The sequence below is a fragment of the Rhincodon typus genome, chromosome 29 (assembly GCF_021869965.1).
Source record: "Rhincodon typus isolate 14 chromosome 29, sRhiTyp1.1, whole genome shotgun sequence".
In the NCBI taxonomy this organism is placed as follows: Eukaryota; Metazoa; Chordata; class Chondrichthyes; order Orectolobiformes; family Rhincodontidae; genus Rhincodon; species Rhincodon typus.
In genome coordinates this window covers 12,449,353-12,472,791 of record NC_063360.1, presented here as the reverse complement: position 1 = coordinate 12,472,791, position 23,439 = coordinate 12,449,353, and the positions used below count along the sequence as shown (strand labels likewise).

At 41.2% G+C, this 23,439-nt stretch overlaps 1 protein-coding gene across 2 annotated transcripts; it reads left to right on the top strand.

Annotated features, from left to right (window-relative positions):
* Positions 1 to 3,642: 3,642 nt before the first annotated feature.
* Positions 3,643 to 23,165, top strand: si:ch73-40i7.5 (amyloid-beta A4 precursor protein-binding family A member 1). 2 transcript variants are annotated; one of them, XM_020529913.2, is made up of 10 exons: positions 3,644 to 5,321; positions 6,382 to 6,418; positions 7,428 to 7,573; positions 9,901 to 9,987; positions 12,309 to 12,485; positions 12,848 to 13,024; positions 14,263 to 14,475; positions 16,810 to 16,929; positions 19,216 to 19,356; positions 20,881 to 23,165. In XM_020529913.2, the coding sequence occupies exons 1-10, from the start codon at positions 4,167 to 4,169 to the stop codon at positions 20,950 to 20,952; spliced, it is 2,325 nt and encodes a 774-aa protein (XP_020385502.1). In that variant the 5' UTR covers positions 3,644 to 4,166; the 3' UTR covers positions 20,953 to 23,165. The 2 variants fall into 2 exon arrangements, with proteins under 2 accessions (XP_048470066.1, XP_020385502.1); XM_048614109.1 differs by lacking the exon at positions 14,263 to 14,475 and having other exon boundaries at positions 3,643 to 5,321.
* Positions 23,166 to 23,439: the final 274 nt, after the last annotated feature.

Below are 23,439 nucleotides of genomic sequence, written 5' to 3'. Positions count from 1 at the left end.
TAAACATCCTCTACATACTAATGTCTCCACACATATATCGACTTGGTTCCTAATGGGTTCTACTCTCTCCCTGGTTACCCTATTGCTGCAACATACTTATGAAAAGCCTTCAGGTTTCTTTCATTTTACTCGCTAGTTTTTTCATGCCTCTTCTTCTCTCTTCTAACTTCATATTTAATTAAACCCCTAAACTTTCTATACTCCTCCAGTGTTCTGATCCTTCAGTATCCTCCGTAAGCTTCCCAACATCTCTTTATTCAATCCTGTACAACTCTGACATCCTGTGCTCCCTGAAATTGTTAGCCCACTTGTCACATCTATGGTAACATATTGACCCTGCACTCTCACTATTACCCTTTTGAGTGATTCTGATGTAGGTTTTCTAAGTAGCTACTTGCAGACCATTTTGACCAGATCATGTCTTATCATATTAAAATGGCCTTACCCAATTCATAACCTTAACTTCTAGTCTATCTTTGTCCTTTTCCATCACTGTCCAAATCTTGCTCCGTTGTGGTCACTGTCACCAAAATGATCCCTCACAGACACTTCTACCACTTCCCTGGCTTTGTTGCCAAAAATTAGGTCCAACGCACCCCTCCTCCACTCTCTTCTTGGAATTTCCACGTGCAGGCCTGAAAAGCTCTCCTGAATACACTTTTAAGAATTTCACTCCTCTAAGCCTTTCACACATTGTCTATCCCAATTAATCTTGACGAAGTTGAAATCTCGTAATATTATTTTTACACTTCTCCTCTCTCTCTGACTGTTTGGAGGTATATAGTACACTCCTAGCAATGTGATTGACTCCTTTTTGTTTTCATGTTCTATCACGTGGACTAATTTGAGTACCCCTTTTACACCCCTCCCAGTCTCACCTAAAGATTAAGAAAAAAGTGAAATATTGAGCTGCTAATCCTGCCCCTCCGCCATGTCTCTGGTGATAGCAATAATATCACATTCTTGTGTGTTAAGGTTCGAAAGTGGGGTTCAGTGGGATGGAATAAAAAAACTCTGTGGGTTAAGTTATCCAAATTAACATATTTATTAGCAGTAATGTGTATGTGTATATAAAAACTGGTGGTAAATATATTAAGCAGTAAATATATATATATCCGCAGTAGAACATATATTGCAGTAAATATATAAGGCACTAAATGTATATTGACAGGTCTCACACCCTTCCACCTGTTGGGGACCCTGCTTTATGATAACCAGTCTGGACAACTCGGGTTTCCTGGCACCATTCGCGATCCCAGTCCAAGTTGAGGTCCAACAGCACGTAACACGTTAGGTTGGCAACAAATCTCACTGCCTTGTTACAGTCACAAATCTCAGCCCGAGGTGAAGTCCACTGAATTGGGCAAAGTCCCTATTAATACTATTCTGAATCTAAGATGACATGCTGTATCACTATTTCATGGTACATTCAGCATGTTTCCAGACATTCCATTATACAGCAAAACATCTCCAGGTGGCTCCGTCTGACAGCCCAAAAGGACAGTGTTCACAGACAGTTTAGTATCACTTGATCACCTCTCAGTCAAAGCAGGGTGCTTTTGCATTAAGCCTCTTTTCCGTGTACTTTTCCACTTCATTTCAATTGCTCGTTGTCATGTTCAATGAACCCTCAACGATTCGATTTGAAGATACCTTTTTAATCCTATCACGACAATGTGTAAATCAAAATGCTCTGCCTCACTTGCGAGGCTCCTTGCATAAATGCAATCCAGCTTTCCCATGCTCACTTGTGCCATAACTTGACAGTTTATGCTCTGCGTTCCAGACTGACTTGGTTTTTCCTCTATACTTGTCTGTGCATCACCCCTTACTGTACCTCTGCTTCATATCCCATGCCTCTCTGCCAAAGTAATGGGAAAATAAGATACAGGTTACAATTTTGGATGCAGACCATTCAATGACTCTTCAATGACCAGTCTGAGGAAGGATTTTTAGTGGAAGTGTCAAATTCTTTTCTGATGCTATGGAACCAAACACTAAGGGAAAGAGGGAGATCTGCTTCCCTGTTTGCTTTCTCCAGGGTTGCCAACTCTGATTGCTCCTGTATTCCAGGAGTTTTCATCACATGCCCTCCTTCCTCCAATCTCCACATTTCCATAAGTGCACCACTGATGCATCTACCATTCCGGGTGCATTGCCAAACATCCTGATGTGAAAATTGCTGCAGTGGTAAATAGAGAGGAGGATAGCCTTAGATTACAGGAGCATTTGTACCAGCTGGGCGGAAGGGTTGATTAGTGGCAAATGGAATTCAATCCAGATAAGTTTGAGGCGATGCTGTTGGACTAGAGAAACAAGGGCACATCATGGATCAGGAGAGCCTTGTTGTGCATGTCCACTGGTGCCTTAACGTTGAACAGATAAATTAAGGGTTTAAGAAAGCAAATGTTATACCTGCCTTTATTAGCCAAGGCAAAACATTTAAGAGCCAGGAGCTTATGCTGGAACTGTATAAAATGTTGGTTAGGCCACAGCCCTCATTCCTCCAATCTCCACATTTCCGTAAGTGCACCACTGATGCATCTACCATTCCGGGTGCATTGCCTGAAGTATTGTGTGCAGTTCTGGAATCCACATTATAGGAAGGTGTGACCACTCTGGAGAGGGTGCATGTTGACTTACCAGGATGTGGCCTGGGATGGAGACTTTTAGTTATCAAAAGAGATTGGATAGACTGGGGTAGTAGGAACTGCAGATGCTGGAGAATCGGAGGTAACAAGGTGTAGAGCGGTGTAGAGCTGGATGTACAGCAGGCCAAGAAATGAAGAAGGGTCTAGGCCTGAACCATCAGCCTTCCCGCTCCTCTGATGCTGCTTGGCCTGCTGTGTTCATCCAGCTCTGCACCTTGTTATCTTGGATAGACTGGGGTTGTTTTCCCTGGAGCGGAAGAGTCTTGGTGGTGTTGGAGGGGGTAAGGCAACATGATTGAGATGTATAAGATTATAAGGAGTACAGGCAGAATGCATAGGAAGAAACATTTCCCTTTGACGGAGATATCAATGATGGGGGTGCGGTGTAGACTCAAGGTAATGGGCAAGAAGTTTGGAGGAGATGTGAGGAAAACCTTTTTCACCAGAGCATGGCAGGAATCTGGTACTCACAGCCTGTAAGTGATAACAGCAAAAACCCTCATAACCTTTAAGAAGTATTTAGACGTGCACTTGCTATGCCAAGGCATACAAGGCCTAAGTGCTGGACAATGACATTAGAACAGTTCAGTGGTTTTTTTTTGACGTGCTGACTCAATGTGCCAAGGGTCTTTCCCCACGTAGACCTCTGTAACTCTAGACTTTTCATTACATGAATAGTTCTTGACTGAACACTTTTCTTCCATCTCCAAAGTAGTAAGTGAAAGTGTTCAACTGGACAATACTTAATTTGTCTTATTGAGTTTGACCCCAAATTCCTGGGGACTTCAGGTCAATCCTGGAGTGTTGGCAACTTCCCCTCAGCTCTCCAATCCTTACCTGCTGATAAGCCTTCTATTTTCATTTACTATCAGATCTCCAGCATTCCCTGTAATTTTAATTATTTAAAGTGTGGAGCAGCGTTTATTTCTCAGAAGCTGATATATGAAGATTCTGCCTCAGTGGAGGGAAGAAGGGAAAGAGGACACGTGACTGACGCCGGACCGCGGGGTGATGTCGTCACGCAAACTGCGGCTGACGTCGGATGTAAGCTTCGACGCCGGAATTGGGCCTAGTGTTTCAGGCTTTTCTGGGCTTTCAGACTTGGGGGTCCGGCCCGCAGCTCAGGGGGAACTCGGGGTCCGTGTCCGACCCGCTGGATTGACGCTCAGCGCCGAACGGGAGCAGCCGCGAACTTGTTCAGACCGCGGCCTCGGACTTTCCAGTAACGGCAGCCCCGGAATTGGATGGTGATTCGGCTGCTCGAGTCGCTCCCCCTGCAGGGTAGCCCTGTCAGGCAGGGCCGGGGTTGACTTCGTAGCGGGACTGGGCTGTCTGCATCCAGACAAGTGACTGGCATTCACTGTAATAGAGGAGCCCACACCCCTGAGCCGAGTGAGCGGGTTTCCTTGTAAATTTATACCTTTATTAGATTCACTCTTCCCCCACCCGTAACAGGACATGCTTAATTTAGATGTTTTACTTATCCCGGACAAATAATGGTAATAGGAGGTTAACATGAACAGGCAGGAAGGTATCACTGAGATTGATAACCCCCCACTGACTTCAAGCCAACGTATGAACGGCGTTAGGATGGGTGATCAAGAACTGGAAAACGATGAAGTCAATGTGGAAAGTATTCAAGCCGAGGTTGATAAAGATGTTTCTCTGGAAAACCATTGCAGCTGGGATGCTAATGGAGAGACCCTGGAGGAAGATTTTAATGGTGATGAGCGCTGTGCGCTTTTGAGCAAAGATGTTACCGAGAAAGACAACTTTGTGGACATTGTGGAACTCGAAAACACATTGAGTGAAGGAGGTAGTGCTTCTGTGTACTTGTCAGACCTAATGACAGATTCAGAAAACAATTTGATTCGAAATGGTGTGATAGATTTAAGTTCAGAAACTGACAACATAGAAAAGACTTCAGATCTTCAAGATGATGATCACTGTCAGATCAAATTGCTTTTGAGTCAGTTACGCCTCTATGAGCAGGGTACGGTGACCTTGGGAAGCAAAGCAAAACTGTTGGATGGTTATAGTTTAGAAAGCGGTGGCAAACTAACAACATGTGCTGAAAGTGATTCATTGACCAATGATGACAGGCAATTATTTGACACAATTAACCATCAGGATGTTTTGACTGAGATGAGTCATGAGCCTTTAATGTCGACTGAGAGACCTAGAAGAAATGAAATGAAAGATCGGCTTCATCATGGCAGCGAACTAAACGAAGTAAGCTATCCAGGTTCAAAGTCTGGTGTCCTTAACCATGTTGAATGTGGTGACCAGGCTGTGAAGGTATTGAGTCATGCTCCCGAAGGAACTGTTAAAAACAACACAACCTTAAGAGAAGTTTCATCTGGGAACGTGTTTGGTCAATCTGTGGAAAACACTGATAGAAAGCTCCAGCACCAACAGACTGCTGATTTATGTGCAGGTAGTTTTGGGGCAAATGATGACTCGAGCTCTTTAGATTGTGAATCATTATATAGGCTGAAGAAAGACTGGAGGAGAGAGGGAGAGGCTTTGTCTTTAGCCATTAAAGAGTTAAAAGAAGAAGTTGAGAATATTAGCAAATCCTTTCTTCCTGAAGATGTTGTTGAGCATGCTGATACGCCAAGTCGAGCTGCTTGCCACACAGAAAGCAGTATCCGTGAGCATGATAGTCAGGTAAGGAAAATCAATCTCAAAAGAATATTACACAATGACATGCAAGTTTAAGAAATAGGAACAGAACTACGCCATTCAATCATAGAATCCCTACAGTATGGAAACAGGCCATTCAGCCCAACAAGTCCACACTGCCCCTCTGAAGAGCATCCCACCCAGACCCATTCCCCTACCTCTGTATTTTCCATATCTAACCCACCTAACCTAAACATTCCTGGGCACTATGGGCAATTTAGCATAGCCAATCCACCTACCCTGCACACTTTTGGACTGTGGGAGGAAACGTATGAGTTTGATTTGATTTATTATTGTCACGTATCAAGATACAGTTTTAAAAAAAGTATTGTTTTGCATGCTATCCAGACAAATCATATCTTACATAAGTACCTCAGGGTAATAGAATGTAGAATATAATGTTACAACTACAAAGAAGGTGCAGAGAAGATCAACTAGAATAACGTTAACAGTATTTACAGCACATAAACAGGCATTCAGCCACACAGGTTTATGCAGGTGCATCTCACCTCCCTTTATTTTCCCTTATCACTATAACCTTCTATTCCCTCATCTATATATCCAGCCGTCTCTTCAACATATACATGATGTTTGCCCCAGCTACATATTCCTCGTGGGATTGGAGTCAAAGTAAATGTAGGCATTTTGAGGATTCGTGATATACCTTGTAAAGAGTACCACACAGGAGATGTAGATGGTTATTGCTTTAAATTGCTTGCAAAGCCAGTTTATATCATATTTGAAGATGTTCTGAGAAGTGGGGTGGTGTTCCTGCATTCGAGCAGGAAGTGAAAGGGAGTGAAATAGTGACTGAACCTTGCACCTATTTGGTGTCCTAACTGATTCCAGCAGATTCTGCTTAGGAAGCATCTTTCACATGACTCAGCAACATAGAAGCAGTTTATTTACCGTTGAACCAAGGATTCAGACAGAATTGTTTTTATGTCTGTGTTCAAAAAGAACCAGTTAAACCACCTCAAATATTTTGAAAGAATATGTTTACATTTACTTTGTTATTAAAAGTCTTCATTTTTTTAAATTACAGCCGAGGAAGAAATTTTCTTATCCTGCATTTAAAGAAGGTAATCTTCAAATATCTGCCTAAATGTACTGTACAGTGAGTCAGGTTCAACAAGAAAAAGGACAGAAATACATTGATATGGAACCTGTTACAACTTCAGAACATCTCAAAACTGACACTGTTGTAATATACCAAACACAACACTAACTTTGTGCAGAGCAAGACCCTAGATGCAGTACTGCAATATAATAATGACCAGAGAATCTGTTTTAGTGTTGTTACTCAAAGGTTAGTTCATACCCATGGCACTGGGAGAACTCAACTACTGTTGTTCACTTAATGCCATAGGCGAACGGTTTTAGTCCCCTACCTAGGGAAAGATTTACTGGTATTGGAAGCAGTCAAGAGGAAGTTCACTAGGTTAATTCTAGTTTGTTAGTTAATTAATTCAATAAGGGATTCAACGGTTATAAGGATGAGACAAAAAATGGAGTTTGAGATTATCAGATCAGCTGTGATCTCATTGAATGTCAGAGCAGGTCTGATGGGTCAAACGGCTCATTCTGGTGCTACATCTTATGGGTGCTGAAACAAGGGAGCATACGTACTCTCAGCTTAACATTTCATCTCGTGCTGTTCACTGGATCGACCATAAATTGTTTATCCAAAAAAGTAGCAAATTTAATCAGACAAGATGTCAAGTTCTTGGTCAATGATAATTTGGGTGATTTCCACAGGCTTCCGCAATTTGCCTTAGCATCTTCTGGGTTTGAGAGGGAGGAGATGGAAGTTAGACTTCCTGCTTCTAATCATTACCCACCAATTCCTGGTGGAAAGTATGTTTGTGTTGATTTCAGTTGAAGACCTTTCAGGTTTGGGTGTAATGGGCTTTAAGGTCAGAGACTCTGGTGCCATTTATTGCACTAACACATTAAGCATATTCGTAAGGGCAGGTACTGGAGGACAACCAGTATCTACAGAATCCATACCTTGTATATTCAAGAGGGTGAGATGAATGTTTTGAAATGTAATAACATGTAATAGTGCTTTTGTTCTTTATCCCCGTGAAGTGTCAGGGCCCTGTGATTCTGAGGATCTTCTTGATGGAATCATATTTGCAGCAAGTTACCTTGGATCAACACAGCTGTTCTCTGACAAAAATCCATCAACTAATGTTCGAATGTCACAAGCACAGGAAGCAGTGGGGAGGATAAAGGTACTTGTGAAAAGTATTCCAATTAATATTTCTTTTGAGCATATTTTTTAATGTCAGCAGTTTGCAATGTGGTAAACTATTCACTTGAAGTTAGAGCAGCATTCTTCTGCTGTGTTCTTTGTGATATCGGTCAGGCAGACCAAGAGGTTGCTGGTGGTTTGCTACTTAAACTGTACTTTTAACTGATCTTGGATGTGATACAATAAGCCCTCCCTTAGCATTGACTGATTTAATGTTGTTCTGCTGTAATATTATTAATACAGTGGTGTCAATACATCATCTTGATGTTACAAGTTTCACTTCCCACCCATCAACCTCCTCATCCAATGTATCATCCTCAAGCACTTCTGCCAACTCCAATTAGACCCCACCACCTGGCACATCTTCCACTCCCCACCCTTCTCTGCTTTCCGCAAGGACCGTTCCCTTCACCACTCTTTAGTTCGCACCACAATCCCCACCAACCACTCCAACCCGTCTGGTACCTTCCCCTGTAACTGTAAAAGATGCAACACCAGCCCACACATCACCTCCCTCACCTCCATCCAGGGCCCTAACCAGCCCTTACAAGTGAGACAGAGCTTCACCTGCATCTGCTGCAATCTAGTCTATTGCATCAAGAGCACCTGATGCAATCTTCTCTACATCGGTGAGACCAAACGTAGGCTAGGTGACAGTTTTGTCAAATATCTTCTCTTAGCCCGTTACAGGCAGTCGCTGCCAATTTCAACCCCCCACTCCCCCGTCCTCGGCCTCCCTCCAGTGTCGCAACGACTCAATGCAAATTTGAAGATCAACACCTTATCTTCTGCCTGGACACTCTACAGCCCGGATGGCTCAACATTGAGTTCTTCAATTTCAAATAACCTTCCCACCCATCCCCCGGCTCCCTTTTCAGCCCCACTTCCTCCCCTCCTTTCCAGCCACCAACCTCCCATTGACCAACCAGGTTGTACCTACTACCAGTGTCCACTTATCACCACCATTCCGCTGCCACCCTCCGCCTCTCTCTTTATCTGCAGCTCCCCCTACCCCCACATCCAGTCCTGAAGAAGGATATTACTCAAAATGTTGACTTCTCCTTTCCTCCAGGTGATGCCTGGCTTGCTGTGCTCTTCCAGCCTCCTGTTTGTTTACCTCACTTCTAATTTTGTTGGGCCCAGAGATCCTCTTCTGTGGGCCACCAACTCAAATGGAACCCCCCCACCACCAACACTCCCACTCCCACTCTTGGAATTCCTCATTTTCCCTGCAATTCACCCCTCCACCCTCAAAAAGAACAAACTCTCATTTCCACCATCCATTCCCACTTTTGAAGTCCCCAGTGCCAATTGTGTCCACTGGGGACTATGGTCCCTCTCTGTGTGGTTCCCTGGCCTTGGTCTGCTCCTGCCCTTTATGCCAGTCTCTCTTCTCAATAACTCCTGTTCCTGCCCTCTTTTCGTACCTTTAAATTTCGCACTGCCTTTGCCACCATCTCCTTAGCTGCTACTTCTCTTCTGGCTCCATGGGGAGAAGTTGGTCCCTGCAGGTAGTTCTGAGAATTCAGCAGCTGCCTGTACCAACCAACTTCTGCCACTTGATGGAGCTCTATCATTCTAAAACCACTATAGGTGACTGTAATGTTAATTTATTCAAGCATAAGATGTACAATAAAACTTGATTTATGTATATACATATATTTTATAATTTGACATTCATTTTAATGTAAAGACTCTTGCTTATGGGTGTAGACATTGGGAATGAACAGCATTTAAACCTATGTTTTAGGCTTAGTATGTTTAAACTTATTGTTGTTTTCTAGTGAGAAAGGTCTTATTAGACCTAATTATGCAGTATTTCTTTGAAATTAAGTGTTTTATCTATTATTTCCATTAGGAATGCACAGTACTACATGTATACGGTATGATATTTGAACTTGTACGTTTTTTTTCTGTGCAAGAAATGTTGAAAGTATCCTATCGCCAGTTTTAGCGGTTTTCCTGGGAGCCTGTGTTTCACTTACAAGTCTCTATTTTCAGGAATACACCCACAACATTAAGTGAGGACTCTCTGCACCAGAGCTGCCCTCTGTGTCCCTGGTTAGGGAGATAATGTAAAAGAAATCAGGTTCCCACATTCTTTCTGCTGTTCACTGCATAAAAAACATGATATGGTCATCAAGGAACCATTTGGTTTTGTTTTGCAATGTCTCTCAGTTGTACACATTGCCAAAATCAACTATGAAATGTAGCTCCTGCTACCTGAAAACTCCAATGGAGCAGAGCAATTTGTAAGAGGAAATATTGGGCATACAGATGAAGTAGCTATCTTTGTTTATTCATCAGGCACCAGAAGGAGAGTCACAGCCAATGACCGCAGTGGATCTGTTCATATCAACACAGCGAATTAAAGTACTAAATGCAGAAACACAGGTAACAGAAGGATTAACTATTTAGCAATATACCTAGGGTATAAGATGTACTTTTCTCAGCTTCTGCTATTTTACTTTTGGTCATCACAATGCTGGTTGATCACTCTACTCCATTTCATCCTATCCAAGTCTATTTCTCATTCAACTCTATCGTTTGTGAAACTCCTACTGCTGCACTTTCCCATTTGGTCTTGGTCAGTTCCTTATTTCTGGCAGTCCCATCTCAATCAGTCAGCTCACTACATTTCCTGTTTTACTCCACCACACATGACTGTATCATTTAACTGGCTACTTAACTACAGTTAACTATTTTCTTTAATACTTCCACAATCTTCAATGATTACTTAATACGCTGGTTCCTGATTTTGTGTTTTCTCATTAATCTATCGATCTTAGAATTCACATCTTACTAGTATCCAGTTGTTATCCCTCTCTACTTGATGTTTCCCATGTTAATGCACTATATAACAATGAGTCTCACAGCTTTCTTGTAAATTCTTCCTTTTGGTTTCAACAATAAATTTCTTTATAAAACACTCTACTGCACTTCTTCCAATTACTCCAACCAGAGCTAATTGGTTGTTGGTTTACATTTCCAAACTTCCATTTCCTGCCACCATTGAGCCCAGATACTTGAAACTATATAGTTTTTACAGATCTTCATCCATAATCTATATACCTTTTCCTTGGCCCTCTTTCCTAGCTTCAAACTGATGGTCCATAAGTTGGGTCTTTGGTTTCTGCTCCAGTGGTGAGGTGAGAGGAGTCTGAGTGTCATTGCAAAAAGGCATCATTTGATCAAGTGTAGTATCAAGCAGCCCAAGTAACACCAGAGTCAATGGGAATTGAGGGAAAACTCTCCACTAGTTGGAGCAATGTCTAGCACAAAGAATGACGGTTTTGATTATTGCAAGTTAATCATCGTAATACCCAGATAATGCTGAAGTGGTTCCTCAGGGTAGTGTCCTAAGTTCAACCTACATCAGCTAGTTCAACAGTGAGCTGCCCTTTATCGTTAGAAGTGGGCGCATTCAATATTCAACATAATTCGACACTTCAGTTATTGAAACAGCCAACAGGATCTAGGTATGTTGATAAATGGCAAAACCAAATTCATGCCATGCAAAAACCTTCTCCAACAAGAGAGAATCTAACCATCACCTTCTTGATATCCAATAGCACTGGCATCACAGAATCCTCCACTATCAATGTCGTCTGGGTTACCATTGACCGGAAATTGAACTGGACCAGCCATGTACATACTATGGCTATAGGAACAGCTCAGAGCTGATTTCTGTGGCAAGTAGCTTGCTTCATATCTCCCCAAAGCCTGTCCACTGTCGGCAAGGCACATGTCAGGAATGTGATGGAAAATCCTGAACCTGCCTGGACAACATTCACGAAGGTTGACACGATCCAGAACAAAGCAGCTTGTTTGATTTGCACTCCATCTGCCACCTTCAGTATTCATTCTGTCCACCACTGGTGCACAGTCAGCAGTGTATACCATGTAAGAGGTGCAACAACCCACCTAGGGTCCTTTTGACAGCACCTTCCAAACCTGTGACCCCATCCACCTGGAAGGATGAGGTCAGCAACTGCATGGAAACAACACCACCTTCAAGTTCCTTTATAAGGCACGCAGGATTTTGGCTTGGAAATATATCACTATTCCTTCACTGTTGTGGGTCATAATGGTGGCACTGCCTTCCTGACAGCACAGTGTGTTTGCCCCAAGATTCAGGAAGACAGCTCACCGCAACTAAATTTTCATAAATAGATGCTGGCTCAGCCAATGCTATCCAAATCTCCCAACCAAATAAAACAAAGCAAGTCTTCCAGTGCTTTACATTAGTTCTTCAAATAGAGGATTAAGGGCCAAATGCTGGCAAATGGGACTAAGTCAGATTGGGATGTCTGTTCGGCATGGATGAGTTGGACAGAAGGGTCTGTTTCTGTGCTGTATGACTCTGTGACTGTGTTTACTCATGAGAGAACAGTTGAGGTTATGATTGGCATCCCATCAGAAACATTGTGCTTCTGATTGTGCACAGAAATGTAGGTTGCATTGTGCAGTCCAAAAAATGTCTCTCGTTGCTCCCCCTCAACCCAAGCAATGAAAGAAGTCAATGGTTATTTTACAGGTTTGTTTTTAGAAAGTTTAAGTAGATAATGAAATTTTCAAATGCCTGTAGACTTACTGAAATCCCAGTGGTAGAGCTGAACAGCCCCATCTTTAATTGAAAAATATTTACTCTCTATGACAACTGATTGCAGGCCTGTATCATTGGTTTATTACAAATCAAATCCCTGTTACTGTAGGAAGCCCTGATGGATCACCCTCTACAGACCATTTCGTACATTGCAGATATTGGAACTACAATAGTTTTCATGGCTCGTCGACGAATGCCACGTAAATTGCCAGACCAGGAGACCAGGAACTCACCTGCTGGAAAGCGAGAGTACAAGATGATATGCCATGTCTTTGAATCAGAAGATGTGAGTAGCATAGATCTTTAAACAATGGTCTCAGGACTAGAGGACATTCTTGCAGTTTGACTTGTGGGAGTCTTGTATTTACTGCTTAGCAGTGTTTAATTTACATTGCTTTATATTCGTGCTTTTTTTTAACCATAGCAGTAGTGCTGATTTTATTTGGTTAAAACAAGGTAAGTGTTGATTTTGCAAGTACTTAGCACAAAAAACTGGTGAATTTGTTCCAGAACTCCTGTAAAGCACCTGTATGCAAGTATGCTTGAACACATCCCATTTAATGATCCACCTATATCTGTTGCAGTATTAACTGAACATCCAACGTGTCCTTCTTGAGCAAAAACTTAGTTTTCTGCCTTTGCTTGCAGGCATCACTTATCGCACAAGCGATAGGCCAAGCTTTCACTGTGGCGTACCAGCAGTTTCTGAATGCTAATGGTATCAACCCTGCGGATCTGAGTCCTAATGAATACAATGATTTACTTGACACAGAATTTTACAATGGGGATCTTGTGCATTTTTCCAAGTCAGAGAACTCCAAAGAGGTGAGCATCTGATGTGAAAGTGAAGTGAATAAAAATGTGGTTCTGAGGAAGGGTTACCGGACCCGAAACGTTAACTCTATTTTTTCCTTCACAGATGCTGCCAGACCTGCTGAGCTTTTCCAGCAACTTTGTTTTTGTTCCTGATTTACAGCATCCGCAGTTCTTTCAGTTTTTAAAAATGTGGTTATACCTGTTTCAATGTTAAGAGGCTGTTTGAGAATACCTGGGGAGGGAAATTTTGGTTTGTAAAAAATAACTGGTGGAAGGAGTCTTGGTAATGTTTTATTACTATTATGTGTTACCAAAATCATCTTAAAAATTTGGGTTACCAGTTTTTCTCTGCGTCTGTCCTGGAGGCGCTGGCTTTTGATTATTTATTCATCCACGATGTAGGTGACTTCCACTCCCTGCTGAAATGTTTGTTCATTGTTTGTGAGCATACAGTCTTCTAGTGAGTGGTGTGTTCCAGCCAAAACTGACGATTCCTTTCTTGCATTAACCTACTACCAAGGGCCACTATGTAGTAATCAGGAATAAATTCGTAGGTCGACCTCTTTCCCTCAATCCAAGTCTATAATTTCCAGGATGCTTAGGCTAGTTATAGTGATTTTACTACTGAAATTGACTGTTAGCACAGACTAGAATTGTGTCTGAAGACCACTTAGTCTTTGACTTTTAGTATGGGCGGTATTGAATTGATGTTGTTTTTAGCTTAGTTTTAAGCAAACATTGTATTCATTAATTTGTGCCCTGATAGAGGGAGAGGCAACAAAGTAAGTAAGGAAGAGAAGTAATTACACATGAATTTTAGACAATAGTGCCCAAAAATTAACTTTAAAAAGTTATTTCACTCGGGGATCCTCACAATCGTGCTCCAGTGTAATTCAATATCATTTTGGATTCATGAACCATAAGAGTGGTGGAGCGGTAGTCGATTTTAGAATAAACTTGAGATAAAAGCAGAAAAATTTCTAACAAGACCACAGTCAAACTGTGCAATCGTCATGAGAGCTGCTAGTGCCTGTGGAACAGCAATTGAATGCCCTCAAGAAATGAGGGGAGAAATTTGGGAAGATGGAGAGACTGCTGCTTGAAAATTGTTTCCCATCATGTTTTTTTCCCCCCCACCCAGTTCTTCTCACTTGAGAATTCATGCCAGTTAAACTGTGTGATGTTTTTACTGAGCAAATTTCCATTGTGAATGTGAGTGAATTAATGCAGTTCTGGTTTCAACATAGGTCCGTATAGAGAAAGCGAAGGGAGAGATCCTTGGCCTTGTAATTGTGGAGTCAGGCTGGGGCTCCATCCTACCCACAGTGGTGATAGCCAACCTCATGCATGGTGGGCCAACAGAGCGATCAGGAGAGCTGAATATCGGTGACCAAATCATTTCTGTAAATGGCACTAGTTTAGTTGGACTACCACTTACCACCTGTCAGGGAATAATCAAGGTACTGTATTCCTGCAGCGCTGCAGTTTCTGAGCATCACTTCCTTTATTTATCTTGTTGCCTTAAGGTACAGTTTCATAAGCATAAATGACTTTAGTTGTAAATTGTAGTCAGTTTCTCCAATATAACTTTATGCATTGATACAAGCATTTGAGTACAACTTTCTTAGCAGTATCAGTTGGATTTCCTGCTGGCTTTGATATTGAGCCGCTCAGACCAAGTAGGTCTTGGATTCAGTCTAAGCTATACGGTGATAGTGAATTGCAATTGATTTTAACATTCTTGGACTATGAATGGGTAGTGATCCAAGGACTCATCAAATGATCATTACCAGGAAATGCAAGTCTATGTATGTCAAGCAAAGACACAGTTGTGTTTGAACAGACAGATGACATTCTGTTTTCTAGGCTTGCAGATAAAAACTACCCAATTGTGTGTGGTACTGGAAGTGCATTGACATGCTGGGATTGCATTGCAAAAATCGATGTCCTCAGCAGGGAGGAGAAAGTATCAGATTTTTATTAAATGCTTTGGTGTTAGGGACAAGGTACTGACATGGATAGAGGATTGACTGACTGGCAGAAGGTAGAGAGTGGGGATAAAGGGATCTTTTTCAGGATGGTAGCCGGTGACTACTGGCATTCCAGAGAGGTCAGTGTTGTGGCCACAGCTGTTCAAATTATACACTAACCATCAGGATGAAGGATTTGAGGGTATTGTTGCCAAGTTTGCAGATGACACAAATATAGGTGGAGGAACAGGTAGAGTTGAGGAAGTGGGAGGCTGCAGAATGACATGGACAGGCTGGAAGAGTGGACAAAGAAATGGACACTGTTTAGACGATTGAACAATGGAAAGGAGAGAGGTGGAACTGGGTATTGTCAGTGTATCTGTGGCAGCTAACTCCATGTCTTCAGATAGTATTACCAAGGAGCAACATGACATCTCCAAACTATTTGAGAAACATGCTCACCGATTTTACTGGTTTGTTTACTCCTCAGCTACCTGGAAGGCACTTTTAGACACTAAACCATACAGATTGGGAAGTCCAATATTTAAGCTTAGCTGCCTATACAGTTGGGCTGCTACAGTAGTCCTGTGTGCTCTGATATTGGGAGAGAAAAATCAAACAGACATCCAGTACAGCATCTAGATAAGTGTGTGTATCTGGCATTCAGACAATGACAGGAAATAAAAACACAAAATGCTGGAAATACTCAGATCATGCAGAATATGGGGAGGAGAAACAATGTTTAAGATTGTCTCTCCATAAATCTTGTTTGACCTTCAGAGTGTTTTCCATTTTTGTTTCAAATTTGAAACCTCTATAGTATTCTGTTTTTGTATTCGTGATTAGATATGGTTCGCTGGTAGTCCTCCCAATGGTGAAAAAGAAGCTGCTGTACAGTTTTCAGCGCAAGGAGAGTGGTTTGCTGCATCCATGAGGTTGCACCTCAGCCAAGCAATGAAAAACAACTAAATGTATAAATTATTAAGCGAATGGATAATAACTGCTGTTTAGTGCAATAGATTGATAAAGTGGTTACAACACAAAAGGCAGCTATTAATTTCGCTTTTCTATGCTTTCCATGTAGTCCTAATTTTCTCTGAGTACTTGGGTAATAGCCTTTCCAAAGCCCCACTTGTGCCTGACCACTCTGTGTATAAAAGGTTTTTCTCTAATATCTTGCCATTGACTCATCTGTCAGTCACCTTTAAGAATGTCCTCTGGTTCTTGACAGCCTGTCATAAGAACAGTAATTACTCTGTCTAGGTCCCTCAATTTTGAACACGATTAACAAATGTCCTCTCAACCTTCTGTATGGACAACACCCACCTCCTCCATTCTATTCACATAACTGAAGTTCTTCATTGCTAGAGCATTTCATGTGAATCTTTTGTGGTCACTTTTAAAAGTCTGATGAGTGCAACATGAAACACTTCAACTTTGTGCCTCTTTTTAAACAATGTTTTACCTCTTTTAAAACCTGACATCCTCCTCAAAAGCAGTGCTTAGCATTAGGCAGAACACAATAGTTAAGGTTGAAGCAGAGTTTTGTGAAGGTTCATCACAACTTGCTTTTTTACTCTGTGTCGATATTTATCACATTTAAAAGATTTTGTATCACCAAGACTGGGCTGCAGTTGCTAGGTTTATCTTTGCATCCTTTTATAAAGTAGAGTGTTTTTTATTCAATGTGACTGTATTAAGATAAGGAATGGTGAATGATGCTGAGCATACTTTGCATGGTTTTTGTAGTGATCTTGCTGCTAGTTTGACACTTTTTTGTTTTACACCAGTTTTTATTTGACATTTAACGTACTGCTTTTAAAGGACTTGAAATACCAGTCTGAAGTGACACTGAACATTGTACGTTGTCCTCCAGTCACCACAGCAATTATCAAACGACCAGATCAAAAGCACCAGCTTGGATTTAGTGTACAGGATGGCATTGTAAGTAAATACTGTGAACCATTTTTACACAAATTACTTGAGCAGGCCCAAAGGAATTTCTAGCTTCTCAGGCTCTGCCATTTTGTAGGAAAAGCTATTAGCACAGTTGAGAGAAATGAACACAAAAATTTCAGCATTTTCCTCATGCCAGGTATCAAGGAAGGAAAGTAATGCAAACTTTTAAACATTTGTTTACCTTGTTTTATTTTCACTGTCGCTTTTAATTGTTGTTTCCTGTTGATAGTGTTGATAGAGATACAATGTTGATAGAGCAGGGAGCAGCAACTAGTGTCCTCCAGCTGATAACTTGGCACCAAACAGATGCACTGGCCATTGTGATGCTGGAAGCTTCATCGTGGTTAGATGAGATAATTTGTATGTAGTACAGAAAGTATTAAGATCGATAGTCAGTTTGAGTCAAATCTAATTTATCCACATGATATTGAGCTTAGAATTCACCTGCATTCCTGAGGGAAGTTAAGTGGCATTATCCTTTCTGTCTCTTGCACTGACAAGAAAGGATATCTAATTATTAATTAAGTTAGGATCTCTGTTAATGTTTAGTTACATCGATAAAGATAACATCTTACTGACTTTTCTGGGACCTTGCTGAATGGAAATTTGCCTATGTTTCCTGTATTACAACAATGACTGAATGTAACAAAAGTAGTCAATTGGCTGTTTTGCAGCATGATCCAATGATGTTTACCACTGTATTTTACTGTGGTGTTCATTGTAGAATACAAGTGGCGATAAACCTTCCTTCCATCCCCCCTCCTCCCTCCCCCTCCCTCCTCTCTCCCTCACCTACCCCCCAGTCTCCTCTCTCCCTTCCCCCCCTTCCTTCCCTCTCCTCTCTCCCTTCCCCTTCCCCCTCCCCCTCTCCTTTCTCTCATTCTCTCTCGCTCCTATGTAAATTGTAATTCTTATGAAGGCCTGGCATTGTGTGGTAGGTTGTACTTGCAGCATGTTCACGTCTCTTTGTCAATCCTAGCAAGTTACCTGTTTTAAAGTGGAGTATGCGTCTCCAATGCAAGAGGTAGGTCACTGCCATTTAAAGTGATCACTGTAATCCAGCTACACATGGGCAGTTACACATTTGATGGCACATCATTAGTCTGGTGTAAAAGCTCTCCACGCACTTTCAAAAAGTTGCAAGCCACGCATTGTCTTTGCTGTATTGTAAGGCTTCTATGCCTGAAAAGCTGATGGCCTTTCATATTAATGTTTCACTATAGAGTACAATCAGATATATTTAAGTAGAATTCAAAGTAGTCTTCTGCCAGAAGATTTCATTTATGTCAGTTATTTTCTAACAGATTGCTAATTGGTCTTGAATCAGGAGCAGTTTTGTGCAGTTAATCTATGCCCATTAGGAGTTACTTGACCCTGTCTAAACTATCTTCATTTTAGACCATTATGTCAAGCATTGTGCGCCATTGTCATTGTATACTACTGGTTTAGACATCCAATGAGAGTTGGGAGTGAGTTACAGGGACTGTAACCTAATCGAGAAATTGAAATCTGCACTGACATCATCTGAACCTGCCAGTCAGTTCAGTCTCAAACTTACTCCTGAGCAACCTGTTTTATAAAATCCTGTTTTATTTTAAATTTCTCCAATCTGCTGAGTTGTTCATCTGTGGTGTGTGCTATGTGTGCTTTTTGAAATACCCATGAGAAATCTGCATTAACCCCTTTTATGTACCCTGTCTAAGTTCATTTGAGCCAAGTGTTCCTTCCCCAAGCTGGCTGCAGCTGAGTGGATCCATTTTCATTCTGTTGCTTCAGAACGTTCAGAGATTAACTAATGTGATTCAAGACTATCTTGTGGCTTTTTGATTGGACAATTAAAACTTCTTAAAAGCCTCTGAGGTGACCCAGAGGGAGAAGAAACATTACCAAATTATTTTTAAGTTTCTGATTTTAATTTCTCAAAAATAGAATGTTTACAGAACAGTAACAGGCCATGTGGCCCATCATGTCAGTGCTAGTTCTGTGCAAGAGTTTTTGACCTAGTACCACGCCCCTGCCTTTTCCCTGAAGTGCTGCAAATGTTTGCTCATTAGATAATGATTCAATTCTCTGGTAAGATCATAATACAAATTAAAAGAAAAACTCAGAAGATCCTAAAAATGGGGAAAGAAGAAAATAAAGGAAAGGGCAACAAGGTGAGCCGAATTTTTATTTTAAAGGCTATAAGATTGGCCTTGATGTGAAATCAGCAGCAGTTCAATAATCGAACAAGTTAATGTTGCTACGTATTCTGTTGGCTTCTTGATTCAGATCTACAGTCTCATGAGAGGTGGAATTGCAGAGCGAGGTGGAATCCGAGTAGGACACCGCATTATTGAAATAAATGGACAAAGTGTTGTTGCAACCCCACATGATAAGATTGTGCAAAGGCTGTCAAATGCCACTGGTGAGGTAAGTGGCAAAAATACAGTGCAGGTATTAAAAGAATTGTCTTATCTCTGTTTATTGAGTAGTAATGTGACTCCATGCTCAACCCAGTGTGACGTTGAGTCAGTATTAGGGTTGCTACAGTTGTTGTTAATCTGTCCTAGTTAGGCAAGGTCAAAAAATCAGTCGCCTTTCCTGCTTATGATCGTTGTCCAGTGGACTTAATGCAGTATGCACCTAGGTGGTTATTGCATTAGGGTAGAGCTGATTTAGGCTGTGATTTCCCCCTCCACTGTTAAATGACCTGCCACTAGGAAGGAACGCTGAAGTCCATGAAAGTATGCCTTAGAAAGAAACTGCAGTTGAGGAGTGGCGTGGAACCAAAATTCTAAATTAATGGTTAAGTCATCGTTAACTTGCGTCAGTTCCCTAGGACAACAGGTCAAAGAAATTATGCTGTCCTTGCATTTGTTCCCATGTCAAGTGTTACTGTATCAAGCTTCTATGACCGTTGTTTTAGATCTCTCAATTATCCACCAACATTCACTCAAGGAATCCCCATATGGTGGATAATTGTACTTCACTAATTTGGATTCCATGTAAGTAATATTTTGCCATTTAACAATCCATATTTTTAAAACATTGTAGTCTTCCTTTCAAAGCATATACCTGAAGCCAATATGTTAGAAAAGCAAACTTCTGAGAGGGTATGGTTTGGGCAAGTAGTCATTTTCCCTGCTGTTGCCCTCCTGACAACTGGTTTCTTGCTCAAAGTGGTGTGTTGCGTTAATGAGCTTGGCCAGTGAGTGTCAGGAATTAGCTATTTCCAGGGAAGTGCCATTGTCCAATCCAGTTCTAATGAGATGATGCATTTGCATTCTCTGAAAGAAATCAAAAGGAATGTTGGACCTTGAGAAAGGCCCATCTAGCATCCTATTGAAATTTAGAAGAGTCAGAGGTGACTTAATTGAAACATATAAGATCCTGAAGGTACTTGACCAGGTGGATTTTGAAAGGATATTTCCTCTTGTGGGAGAATCTAGAACTAGGGATCATTGTTTAAAAATGGAGATGGGCAAACTTTTTTTCTGAGGATTGAGAGACTTTGGAATTCTCTTCCTCAAAAGGCAGTGGATGCCAAATCTTTAAATATTTTTAAGGCAGAGGGAGATAGATTCTTGATTACGAACAGAATAAAAGATTATTGGGAATGTGCAGAAATGTAGAATTGAGATTAAAATCAGATCAGTCCTGATCTCTTGAATGGCAGAGCATGCTCAAAGGACTGAGGGGCCTACTCTTGTTCGTATGTTTGAATGAGTCACTGATCATACTTACGGGCACTAAACTGGTTTTGCATCCCCTTCCAACCTCATCCCTAACAAGGGCATTAAGGACAATTGAACAATTCTAAAAGCAGAGATCAAACCTGTGCCCTCTAATCTGAGGTTCAATACTGCCTGGAAAACGACTTGTGTTTGCATGAAGACAAGAGATTTAGAAATGGTATGGATACTTATACTGTGATAACTGTTTCTCCATTTCTAGATACACATAAAGACGATGCCAGCAGCAACGTACCGTCTGCTAACAGGACAGGAGCAACCGATATACATATAACAAAAGGGACATCACTCCTAACTAGCTCAAACATTTCAGGATGTACCGCTTCTACATTAACAAGGCTTGGTTTGCTGTGCCGTGATAGTATTAGGCACCATTCTCAATTTACACACTCAAGAGATGACTTAACACAACTGTTCTACTCTGCACTGAATTGAGTGCTATCTAAGAGCTGAGAGCTGCAGCAGCACCACAAGCCAATGTGAAAGAGGAAGAAATAAGTTAACCTCTCGGGCAGGAAGTCTGTGTGCTACGTACCAATGATTCTGTCACTGAGATGCAGTGCAGCAATATGTGTTACAAGGAGTTTGCACCAAAGCTTCTGTCATATCACCAGCACGAACTAGTTATCACATGGCATCTATAAGCACCTCTATCGTTTTATTTATGTGGAAACACATGTTGATTAATTTTATCATTACTAAGGATAAGGGCTCAACTATTTTAACTAACAGATTTATTTAAAAATGCATAAGTTAAGGGATAGCTTGTAATACACAAACCAGTGTACCATATTTTTGTTTAAACACATACGGGACAATATACGTTGGCATGCAGAGACTATGGAGGTATATATGACCTGGTCTTGTGTGATGGTGCCTTTCTAACTGTGTGACTTCCTAAGATGAAGGATCCAGATTCAATTTCCATTCTTGAGTTTTGCTCTGGGTATACACATGGCAGTTACAACCTGTGTATAGACATTTAAAAATTCAAGGCACAACTCTGGGTGCTAAAATTAGCGTCTCTAAACAAGAAAACAAAATATCAGCCTGCTGTCCCTGGTTGCTATCGAGGGATTTATTGCCAGAAATTGCACACATGGTTGATGGATGCATAATTTTTTTGAAGTTATTGAAGGGCTGCTTGCACTTGTGGAATTGCACCCATAACCAGGTTCGGTGCCCATAAACTTGCATCCCAGCAACATCATCCATGCATCCATGGGACCACACCTCGCCAGTATATAGTGCAGTTTACATTTATTCATTTAGGACAGCTCTGTTTGAGTTCACATTTTATTCACATACACCCAGGAGTTTGAAGTGTGACGGAATTCAAAAACAAAGCTGTGTCTAATTCTGAGGAGGAATTTGTCATTCAGAAACTTTATAAAATGAATAAATCTAGTTAGGGTTCAGTCCCTCCCACTGGAACGTTTATGGACATGAGGGTTGGGGTGGATGTGATGCATTACATAGTAGACCACACTACCAGCTCTGACTGTCTAGGTTCACATGAAGAATGATCATGTGATTAATGGCTGGGGGATGTGTGGAATTAATGCCTTTGGAGGTTACCCTTTGGAGTTATTCAGTAGGAGAGTGAAGGAACGTAGTGTTGGTTGGTGAGGGCTTGGAATTAAATGCTTTGAAAAGATTCTGAGAATACCTCAGTTCGGAATATTTACCTTTGGTGCCTTGAAAAGCAATGTGATGCTTGTTCTGGTATTTGACATGCATAGGGTGTTGATTAAGAACTATATTTGACTTGATGCGAATGAATCTAGCAGTGTTGTGATGTTTCATAATTCACGAGCTTACTGTTTTTTGTTAAGTAATGTGGCTTAGCTGGTAACGGCTTGTCATCTGTTACTGATCAATGAGCTGGTAGATCCCCTGTTTAACATTGGTCTGTGCTGAATTAGCTGATCTCAGCTGCGACAGTTGGCAGGGGAGTGGGATTGGTGGAATGCCACAATTCCCCTCAGCTTGCCAGGTTCATGCACCTAGTCAATATAATTTCCCTGCTGGAATATTCATTGGTATGCATTGAGAGTTAGAGATAGTGCCTGTTGACACTCCCTATGTGAGATTCATAGACCTGTGGAATTGTAGTCGGGCAGGAGTCAGGGTTTTCAAGCAAGAGGGAGGAAACTTGAGTTTTGGGAAATACTATAACTGGCAATGCACCAGAGCTATTGAGCTGTAACCTTCTATTATATTAATTACATCAGAACTTGTTGAACAGCAAACTGCTGTAATCAGAGTTGATCCATGTGGTATTTAACATACACCTGTAAGCTGCCTTTTTGTTTGTGGGTCTGCCCAGAATTGTTCCAAAGGAATGTGTGACTAATGTGTGACGTTAAGGTATTTGAAATGAAAATGAGAGAATGAGCAAATTGTTGAGAGTTTCAAGTAATTATATCATAGTGCTTCCTTCATACTTATTTACACTTTTCATTGCAATAAAGAATTATTATGGTATGAGCGCATTCCTTTCTTTAAAAGGCTTCTGTATGATTTTTTCGGTTTAGTTTAATTCTATCAATTGCTATAAAATGGCAAGCATTTCATCAGAAAGAGCTTTCAATAATATAACTCCATTCTTCCAGAACCCTAACCGTACCCTATTGTATCCAAAGCATTACCTATTTTCTAAACTGGGCCAGTATCCTGGCTTCAGCCACACTTCTGGGTAGTCTGCTAATCTTGATGCAAATAATTATTTTCTGGCATCTGTCTTAGTTTAAGCCATCTC